This window comes from Lepidochelys kempii, chromosome 23 (genome assembly GCF_965140285.1).
Source record: "Lepidochelys kempii isolate rLepKem1 chromosome 23, rLepKem1.hap1, whole genome shotgun sequence".
NCBI classification, from domain to species: domain Eukaryota; kingdom Metazoa; phylum Chordata; order Testudines; family Cheloniidae; genus Lepidochelys; species Lepidochelys kempii.
The window spans coordinates 17,745,113-17,755,909 of NC_136402.1; the positions used below are offsets into that span (position 1 = coordinate 17,745,113).

The 10,797-nt window shown below is 55.4% G+C and overlaps 1 protein-coding gene across 1 annotated transcript; it reads left to right on the forward strand.

Moving 5' to 3' along the window:
- Nucleotides 1-1,083: 1,083 nt before the first annotated feature.
- On the forward strand, nucleotides 1,084-2,016 carry LOC144929773 (olfactory receptor 5C1-like). Its single transcript, XM_078850306.1, has one exon. It carries the CDS (start codon nucleotides 1,084-1,086, stop codon nucleotides 2,014-2,016), a length of 933 nt encoding a protein of 310 aa, XP_078706432.1.
- The last annotated feature ends 8,781 nt before the right edge of the window (nucleotides 2,017-10,797 follow it).

Below are 10,797 nucleotides of genomic sequence, written 5' to 3' on the forward strand. Positions count from 1 at the left end.
TGTCCAGCTCAGTCTGGGATGGAGGGATCAGTGTTCAGGATCAGGGGGCCCCCCCAAGCTGTCTGGACCATCCCCCTCTCTTATCTGCTCCGACTGTGCACCCCCAATCATTGCACCTGGCCCTTGGGGCTCTCAGCCACCAACCCCCACCAGGTGTCCCCATCCCTTCGAGGGGCCAGGCTGGGGACTGTGTCCCTCCACACTTTATGGGGATGTGTATTATGGTACCGATTGGAGGCTGCACATGAAATCAGGGTTGGGGGGTGACACTGAGTGCTGCAGATCAGAGCCTCCCTTGTACCGGGTGTTGCCCAGACCCCAACCAAGATCAGGGCCCCCCATTGTGCCAGGCACTATCCAGACCCTGACAGAGATCAGGGCACCCCGTCGGGCCGGGCACTGTCCAGACCCCAACCAAGAGCAGGGCACCCTGTTGTGCCGGGTGCTGCCCAGACCCCGACAGAGATCAGGGCACCATCGTGCCGGGTGCTGCCCAGACCCACACTGAGAGACCGGCTCTGCCCTGGAGAGCTCCCAGTCTAAATGCACCAGGGGAAGCAGAGCCCTAGAGTTGTGAAGTAACTTGCCCAGCGTAACCCAGCCGGTCAGTAGCGGAGCTGCGAATAGAACCCAGGAGTCCTGAGTGCCCATCCTGCTGTCGGCCCACGCCACATTCCCACGCTGCCTCCAGGTCCCTCTATCTCATCTCCCTGCCCCAGGCATCTTTGCAGCTCCCTGCAGCTCAGTAGCGCCTGCAGGTTTAAATCACCGCCCCCTCTTTCCAAAGGGAACGCCGTGAACCCCGCTTTCCTCACCAACGCCCTTCGCCTGCCAACGTCCCTAAAGAGTGTTTGGATGTTGGCTTATTCTTTGCTTCGTAGCCTAAACTGTTGTGTGGCGTTATGTGTGGCTGTTCCCCAACTGCTCCGCCCCAGAGGTGGCTGCATCTCTGTGCCAGGCCAGCCCTCCCCGAACACCAGACCCTTGACGCTAGGAGCAGTGCCATCCCCACCCTGGGCTGAGGGCACTGGCAGAGGGGCAGGCTCTCACCCACGCTCCCTCCCCACAGATCTGTGCCCCCCCATGGCTGGGCCAAACCGGACAGTGGTGACTGACTTCCTCCTCGTGGGCTTCCCCTCCCGCCGAGACCTAAGTCTGCTGCTCTTCTCGCTGGCATTGCCCGTCGTCCTGCTGGGCCTGGCAGGGAACCTGGGCCTGGCGGTTCTGATCCAGGCCGAGCGCTCCCTCCACACCCCCATGTACTACTTTTTCAGCCACTTGGTGCTGCTGGATCTCTGCTCCTGTTGCGCCGTGGGCCCCGCCATGCTGTGGGGCCTGCTGGCCGGCTGGGCCACCCTCCCTGGCCCGGCCTGCGCCCTCCAGATGTTTCTCTTCGCCACCGCGGGGGACGCGGAGTGCTGCCTGCTGGCCGCCATGGCCTACGACCGTTATGCCGCCGTCTGCCGCCCGCTGCACTACCAGGCCGCCGTGCCACCCCGCCTCTGCCGCGGGCTGGTGCTGGGCTCCTACGCGGCCGGGGCGGCCAGTGCGGCCGTGCACTCCGGCCTGGCCTTCCGCCTTCCCTTCTGCCGCAGCCGCGCCCTCGACCACTTCTTCTGCGGCATCCCACCCGTGCTGGAGCTGGCCTGTGCCGACACCAGCCTCAACCAGGCCCTGCTGCTGGCCATCTGCGGCGCCATCCAGAGCGTCACCCTGCTGGCCATCCTGGCCTCCTACGGGCTCATCCTCGGGGCCGTGGGGCGGGCGGGCTTGCGCCGGGCTGCCCCCTCCTGCGGCTCCCACCTGGCAGCTGTGGCCGTGCTCTACGGGACCCTCATCTTCATGTACCTGCGGCCCGAAGGCAGCTACGCCGCACAGACTGACAAGATGGCTGCTGCCTTCTACACCGTCGTCATCCCCACCCTCAACCCTGCCATCTACAGCCTGCGCAACGCTGACGTCAAGGGGGCCCTGGCGAGGCGGCTCCTGGGTGGGTGCCGCGTCTGGGGGGGCTGAGGAAGGGGCTGGAGGAGGGGTGGCCGAGGGAAGGGGAGATGGGGCAAGATGGCTGCTTAGAGTTGGCACCGGCATTGGTGTAGTCCCTCAGTGTAGACGTAACCGACTCCGAAGGGTGGGCGTAGGTAATGCACCTCCCAAGAAAGTGGTAGCCAGTTCTTACAGAGTAATTCTTCTATCGATCCAGTGCTGTGTACACTGGGGGTTAGCTGGGTTTAGCTACATCTCTCTGGGGAGTGGAGTTTTCACACCCTGGAGCGACATGGGTGGATCGACCAACTTCTTGGCATATAAGTACATAAGAACAGCCAGACTGGGTCAGATCAAAGCACCATCCAGCCCAGTCTCCTGTCTACCGACACGGGTGTCCCAGAGGGAATGAACAGACCAAGGAATCATCAAGTGATCCATCCCCTGTCGCCCGTTCCCAGCTTCTGGCAAACAGAGGCTCAGGACACCGTCCCTGCCCCTCCTGGCTAGGATGGACCTATCCTCCATGAACGTATCTAGTTCCTTTTTGAACCCTGGTATAGTCTTGGCCCCGGCAACATCCTCAGGCAAAGATTGCTGCAGCCAGTGGCCCCGTCCTGTCGCGGCACTTCATGGCCCAGTCATAAATATAAAGGGAAGGGGAACCACCTTTCTGTGCACAGGGCTAGAAAATCCCTCCTGGCCAGAGGCAAAACCCTTTTACCTGTAAAGGCTTGAAAAGCTCAGGTAACCCGGCTGGCACCTGACCCAAAATGACTAATGAGGGGACAAGATACTTTCAAATCTGGAGGGTGGGGGGAAGGCTTTTGTCTGTCTGTGTGATACCTTTGCCAGGAACAGATCAAGGATGCAAGCCCTCCAACTCCTGTAAAGTCAGTAAGTAATCTAGCTCAACAATGCGTTAGGTTTTCTTTGTTTTGGCTTGTGAAATTCGCTGTGCTGGAGGGAATGTGTAGTCCTGCTTTTCTGTCTTTTTGTAACTTAAGGTTTTACCTAGAGGGAATCTCTGTGTTTTGAATCTGACCGCCTGTGAGATTATCTTCCATTCTGATCTTACGGAGTTGTTCTCAGAGTAGCAGCCGTGTTAGTCTGTATTCGCAAAAAGAACAGGAGGACTTGTGGCACCTTAGAGACTAACCAATTTATTTGAGCCTAAGCTTTCGTGAGCTACAGCTCACTTCTCTTATCTTTTTTTGTTCTTTCTAATAAAGTTCTGTTTTTTAAGAATCTGACTGGGTTTTTTGGGTCTTAAAAATCCAAGGCTGGTTTGTGCTCATCTTGTTTATTCTCAAGCCTCCCCAGGAAAGGGGGTGTAAGGGCTTGGGGCAGGGGTGGTGCAAGGATGTTTTGCACCCTAGGCGAAACTTCCACCTTGCACCCCCCTGCCAGGAGCCCTGCGGCGGCTACCCGCCCCCCTCCACCCTGAGGTGCCCCCCCGCGGCAGCTCCCCACCACCCCCTCTCTCCCTCCATCCCCTCAGCCCAGGGAGCCGTGCAGCAGCTCCCCGCCCCAGCTCACCTCTGCTCCGCCTCTTCCCTGAGCACGCCGCCACTTCTCCCACCTCCCAGGCTGGGAGCCAATCAGCTGCATCCATCAGCTGTTTGGCGCGCAAGCCGGGAGGGAGAGAAGCAGAGCGGGGCTCAGGGGAGGAGGCGGAGCAGAGGTGAGCTGGGGTGGGGAGCAGTTCCCCTGTGTGCCACCCCCCCCGTTGCTTGCTGCAGGCAGCCCTCCCCGCGCCCCCCTGCCCCAGCTCACCTCCACTCCACCGCCTCCCCGGAGCGCACTTTTGGCCGCCCCCAACCACTTGGCACCCTAGGCGACCGCCTAGTTCACCTAGTGGTTGCACCAGCCCTGATATTTTGGGGAAATAGGAACTCCAAGTGGTCCTTTCCATGTTCCTTGTCTAAATCACTTGGTGGTGGCAGCATACTGTTCAAAGTCAAGACGAAACTTGTGCCATGGGAAAGTTTTTAACCTAAGCTGGTAAAAATAAGCTTAGGGGGGTTTTCATGTGGGTCCCCACATCTGTACCGCAGAGTTCAGAGTGGGGAGGGAACCCTGACAGCCCCTTAAATGCTCGGTCTCTAGGAAGGGGGCTCTGGACAGGACACGGCCCAGCCTCACCTTCTCCTAACCCTTTGGAATCAGATGTTCTCTTCCACACTTTGCTGGGGGGGCAAGTCCCCCTGGAATTGGACAAGAGGATCTGGGGTTGCACCTCAACCTCTGTGCACCATAATCGGGGGGCCCTAAATGACTCCAAGCATCTCACAGAGCTCTGGGCTCGCACCCAGGGCCGAATCTCTGAACTCCTTCCCTTGGGCAATGCCCAGCTTAGAGAGATCATGGGACAAACATCCTGTTAATGATCACAAACTGCCACCACAACTCATCAGCGGCTCTGCTTCCTCCCCCCAGCTCCCAACCCCAAGGAACCCAGTGCCTAACGATGCCCAGAGCGGTGTGGATTCAAGATCAGTAATGAACACCCTGGGGGATGAGTTGAAGACAGGAGCACAGGGAGACCCAGGAGGGGAAGGGTATGCCTGTGCCGTGGATTGCTTTGTTAGATGGGTAAACAGGGGACTCTTGACTAGATTGGAGATTGGTTCTAGTTCCCCTGTACTTGGCCCTGGTGCGACCATAGTCTATAAGTACCAACATGGGGAATAAATATTTAATAACAGGCTCTTCAGTCCAGCAGAGGACGGTCTAACCCAATCCAATGGCTGGACAGTGAAACTGGACATGTTCAGACAGGAAATAAGTGGTACATTTTTAACCATGAGGGAAATTAACCATCGGGACAATTGGCCAAGGGTCATGGTGGATTTTCCATTCCGGACAATTTTTCAATCAAGCTGGGGTGTTTCTCTAGGAGAGCTGCTCTAGGAATTGTCTCGGGGCCATTCTCTGGCCTGTGTGATGGGGGGGTCCCAGTAGATGATCCCAGTTTGGAGTCACTGGATAATCTCGAAACTCTCCCAACTCCAAAGGCTCCAGAGCTGTCCTAGGGCCTGGGTTGTACAGGTTGGTTCAGATTGGATGATCCCAATGGGCTCTTCTGGCTTTGGTATCTATTTTAACAGCAGGTGGCAAGGGTGGCCAACCCTCCAGGATTGCCCCGGAGTCTCCAATAATTAAAGATGGATCTTTAATTAAAAATGATGTCATGTGATGAAACCTCCAGGAATACGGTCAACCAAGATTTGCAACCATATAGGTAGCTGGTTTTCTCCTAGCTACCTTGCTTCCTGGACGCACGTAGCCTGATCTTGTGGGAGTCATTCCCCCGCCACATGGGGCTGGATTTACTCCCCATCCCCTGCCATATGGGGCTGAATTTACTCCCCCTCCCCCACCATATAGGGTGCGTTTACTCCCCCCCCCCTCCCTCTCTCTATCTGTGGGGCAGGGTAACAAGCACATCTAGGCCTCCAGATTTAGGATTTTTAACCCCTGCAGATGGAAAAGGAGCCAATCATGTGAGGGGAGGGGGGCTTTATTGTAAATTTCCTGGCAGAGAAAATAAATCCAACAGCCTCCCCCAGATATTAAAAGAACTCCCCCACCAACAAAATGGTTCCTTCCAGGGGCAGTAAAAGCACCAAAGCTCACAATGACCAGGATGAACTATTTCACTATGGGAGGGGGGGCAGAAATATCCACTTCTTAAATTCGATAAATTTTCCTTGGTCTCTGGGAAAAAAATGACAATTTTTGCAGTACAGATGGTGCCAGCCAAAATGAGCATGGAACCTTCCAAAATGGCAGTTATGGCAGTTGGCTAGGCCCCTTCCCCCCCCCCAGAAGGAATGGGACCTTCCAAAGAGGCAATTATGGCTGTTGGCCCCGCCCCTCCCTCCAGTGAGAATGGAACCTTCCAAAGTGGCAGTTATGGCCTCTGACCAGGCCCCTCCCCCATCCCCAACTGCCCTTCAGGTCCCGGGCGGGGGGCTTCGCAGCCCTGACCAGGGGGCACATTCACCCCTCCACGTGTGGTGGGAGGGGGGCTGATGGGATCTGTCTGGCCTGTCTCCATTGGAGCGGGCGGAGGGGGGAGCAGTTTGGGGGGGATCCCCCTTTCGGCAGGACAATGGAGCACAATCGCCCCCGGGGGCTGCCGTTTAAACCTCATTCATTCATTAATTGTGGGAAACGGCTCCTTCCCCACCGGCGTCGCTCCCACCCCGTCCCCGAGAAAGCAGCCTGGGAGAGAGGAGAATCAGCAGGCTTTACGGGGAACACAATGGCCGCCATGGCCGCCATGATTAAATTGCTGCAATTCAGCACCTAGGAAACTCATTGACAGGGATGAAGATCAGCCCGTTCTCAGCCGCAGAGCGCGGATCCTTGTCCTGAATCTTCACCGGCTCCTTCTGTCCCGCACCTCGTGCCCTGACACACAACGGCAGCTACCAAACACGGGGCTCGTCCTGCGTCCAACATCCTGATGCACAACGGCAGCTACTGCCCATGGCGCCCGTCTCTCACTTTTTGATTTATTTGCGTTACCATCACATGTAGGAGCCCCAGTCCTGGGCCAGGAACCCATAGCACTAAGTGCTGGACAGACAGAACAAAAAGACAGTCCTTGCCCCAAGAACTACAGTCTCAGTCTAAGACAAGAGACGACAGGTGGATCCAGACAGATGGACGGGGGGAGCCCAAGTAAACACCAAGGCAGCTATAAGATTTTTGTAGGCATCACTGCAAGGTGATTCCAGGAGAGACTGGAAGGACAACGAGGTGGCCTGTTCAGATATTAGTGGGGGGCTCCCCCCAAGTGTGAGGGGTAGTGCACCCCAAATCCTTCCACCCCTTTGCACACCCAAGAGTCAGGAGTCAGGTCCTGCAGCAGAGTCAATCTCTGGGCAACCTAGTGAGCAGAGCTGGCCGGTAGGAGGCTTCCTGCTTGGACAGAAGAGTCAACAGACCAGCTCTAAAGACCAGCAGCAGTTCAGTGTCTGCTCAAACCATTCGCCCTTGGCTGTGATAGACCCTGCTTGTTCCCAGCCCTGCTCCTACCTTGGATCCAGCCCAGCAGCTGGTCGTGCCTCATTGTCAAAACCTGGTTCTGGCCATCGGCTCCAATTGGGGACTTGCAGCTCCAGCTCTGACCCTCAGCTCCTATTCCTGGCTATTAACTCCTGCTCCAACCGTTAGGCATGACTGCCCACTCCCGGTCTCTGACACCCACATTCTCCCACTTAACAGCAGCTTCCCCACATGAGGGCTTGATTCCCCACCACTTTGCTCCAGACAGACTCCCTTCACACTGGAGGAATGCTGTTGTTAACCAGCCCCCAGCCAGGTATCCACCACTCAGAGAGACTCCTGGATCTCCTGCTATCATTCTCTGTCACGCCCCAAGAGCCGACACACCACTCCCAACCCGCCCTCAGTTCTCTCCAGGGCCCCCTTCACTTTGCCATTCCTCAGCCTGTAGATCCACGGGTTCAGCATTGGGGCCACCACCATGAAGACCACAGCTAAGGCCACAGAACCCCATGTAGTAGGGGCTTTGTGACCCCCCCCCATGATCGTCCCAAAGTACAAGGAGACTGTGGCCAGGTGGGAGCTGCAAGTGGAAAAGGCTTTGTGCTTGCATTGGACAGACAGGACCCTGAGTATGGCTCCAATAATGCAGGCATAGGAGAGCAGGATACAGGCCAAAGGGATGAGGCTCACACTGGCACCTTTGGTGAGGATCAGTGGGTGCTGCATGGAGGTGTCAGAGCAGGAGAGTGCCAGCAGCTCCTGGATGTTGCAGAAGAAGTGAGGGACCTCCCAGGAGGGCAGAAGGACAGATGGGCCATGAGCAGGGAGTGGAGGCTGGTGATCAGCCAGGAGACACCCACCAGGTACCAGCACTGGTCACGGCTCATAAGCACGGCGTAGCTCAGCAGATGGCAGATGACCACGTGGTGGTCTTAGGTCATGGAGGCCAGCAGGAGGCTGTCAGTGTTGCCGAAGGTGATGAAGAAATGCATCTGGTCCAGGCAGCTGGTGTAGGAGATGGCCCTGCTCCCGGATGCCAGGGTCCCCAGCTCCCGCAGTACTACAGCCAAGATCACACAGGTGTCCGCCAGGGAAAGGTGGGCAAGGAAGAAGTCCATGGGGGCACAGTGCAGGCAGGAGTCAGAGTGGATCAGCAGGGCAATATGCAGGTTCCCCGCAGCATAAGCGGGCACATGGAGAGGAAGAGGAGGTGCCAAAGCTCCAGGAGGTCTAAGAGACCCAGCAGCATGAACCCGGAGATGCTGGTCTTGTCCCCCCGCTTCATGGCTCCAGGGTCCCCACAGAGAGGAGATTTGAGCCATGAAGTGGCCCAGCAATGCCAAGGTGGAACACTCCGCTGGGAATGGGCTCCAAGGGTGATGGAGACTCACGATGAACAAAGCCGAAGGTCATAGAATCATAGAATCATAGAATATCAGGGTTGGAAGGGACCCCAGAAGGTCATCTAGTCCAACCCCCTGCTCAAAGCAGGACCAATTCCCAGTTAAATCATCCCAGCCAGGGCTTTGTCAAGCCTGACCTTAAAAACCTCTAAGGAAGGAGATTCTACCACCTCCCTAGGTAACGCATTCCAGTGTTTCACCACCCTCATAGTGAAAAAGTTTTTCCTAATATCCAATCTAAACCTCCCCCACTGCAACTTGAGACCATTACTCCTCGTTCTGTCATCTGCTACCATTGAGAACAGTCTAGAGCCATCCTCTTTGGAACCCCCTTTCAGGTAGTTGAAAGCAGCTATCAAATCCCCCCTCATTCTTCTCTTCTGCAGACTAAACAATCCCAGCTCCCTCAGCCTCTCCTCATAAGTCATGTGTTCTAGACCCCTAATCATTTTTGTTGCCCTTCGCTGGACTCTCTCCAATTTATCCACATCCTTCTTGTAGTGTGGGGCCCAAAACTGGACACAGTACTCCAGATGAGGCCTCACCAATGTCGAATAGAGGGGAACGATCACGTCACACATTCTACACCCAGAAGGGGACAATTCTGACCCATCTTGCCTCACTTCCTGCACACTTTAGGCCAGACGCCCGGAGCCCTTCCTACATCCAGCCAAGAGCTGAGGAGTGAGCTAAAGTTTCTCTCTTAGAAAGAGACTTCCAGTCTCAATGTGATGGACTCCAAGTGATGGAGAAGTCATCACGCCCCTCAGCAAGCTGTTCCTATGGTTAACCCCCCTCCCTCTTAAATATTGGCAAATTATTACCCAAGAGACAGTCAGAAAGGGGGAGTTCCTTTCTAAGAAACACTCTCCAGCTAAAGAGACAGGGAACAATGAAATTAAATGAAAATGAAAACCTTACTTAAGTAACTCTAAGAACCTCTTGATGCCAACTGCCAAGAGTTCACTGTTAACTCCCAAGAGGCCTGTCAAACTCATTACACCTAGCACTGCTTTCATAGCATTTATTCATCAATAATGTGATGTGAAGGCTTCAGTAAAAGCTGGGCTCATGGTGGTCATACCAGCATATCTACGTACAGAGGCCATGTAAAAAGTTAACTGTATTTAATGAAAGACAGTCTGAAGCGTGAAAAGGTTGACAAACATGTCTGGTTTGCCTCGGTCTCTAGCCGACATGGAGCCTCTGTGTCTTGCTAGATTTGAGCTCCAGGGTGGGATTTATCTCCTGGGTGGACTCACTGATAGGAGAAAAGCTTCAAGCATGGAATGAACCCTTTCCCACACTCAGCACATTGATAGGGTCTCTCTCGTGCATGGACTCTCTGATGGATGATAAGGGGCAACCTTATCTATAGTCATGGGTTACCTTAACTCAGTGGTTCTCAAACTTATTTGACCAGGTCCCCCCTTCTTTGTGTCTGTAGTCATTTATGCACTTCCCCCAAGTATATATACCACTACCGAACTCTGAAGACAGAGCAGAGAGCAGCGGCTGCTGGCCGGCTGCCCAGCTCTGAAGGCAGCAGCAGCGCAGAAGAAAGGGAAACCGTGTGAAAAGTTATGTTTGTCAGCATCACTTTTTACAGCAGACTTAGTGCCCGATGGCCACCCTTACTTCTATGCAGTTGCTGCCACCCTGAGGCTGACAGCCAGAGCCCCGTTGCCTGCAGGTGATGGGGGAGGGCAGGTGGGAAGGAGAACCCAAGCCCGGGATGCATCCCAGTGGGGAGGGGAGAAGGAAACCCTAAGCCCAAGCCACCTCCCAGTGAAGGATTGGCTGGAGCGGGGGGAGGAAAGCCCAAGCCCTGGTGGTGGGGCTCCGGCTGTCACCTTTATCCTGCCTTTTGGGTGTGCACGGCCCTTCTGCATGAGCCCCAGCCACCCGGGGCTGACAGCCAGAGCTCATCAAATAAAAAAAGGGCACACGGCTCACACCTCCCTTGACACATTCCCACACCTCCAGAGGCCTGTCCCAGAGTTTGAGAACTGCTGCTTTAACTAATTACCCACCTGCGGGGGAGGGTTTGCACCTGCTTTAATCTTGGAGCATTCAGCCCCAAGATTCACGACAGTAGAGAGGATGTCGATAGTCCACAGCGGTCTTTCTGTAATCAGGAGTTTTATCAGTCAGTCAGTCAGAAGACACTGTAGGGGGCGTATTGTGATTTGGATGGCTGTAGTGGAACCCCCCCCTTTGCATTCTTCATGTTATTCCTTGCAGAAAAGCCCAAAGTGTGTATCATAGAATCATAGAATCATAGAATATCAGGGTTGGAAGGGACCCCAGAAGGTCATCTAGTCCAACCCCCTGCTCGAAGCAGGACCAATTCCCAGTTAAATCATCCCAGCCAGGGCTTTGTCAA

Bases quoted from the DNA above. Each gene is read 5' to 3' on its own strand.
- LOC144929773 (XM_078850306.1), top strand. From the start codon at position 1,084: ATGGCTGGGCCAAACCGGACAGTGGTGACTGACTTCCTCCTCGTGGGC.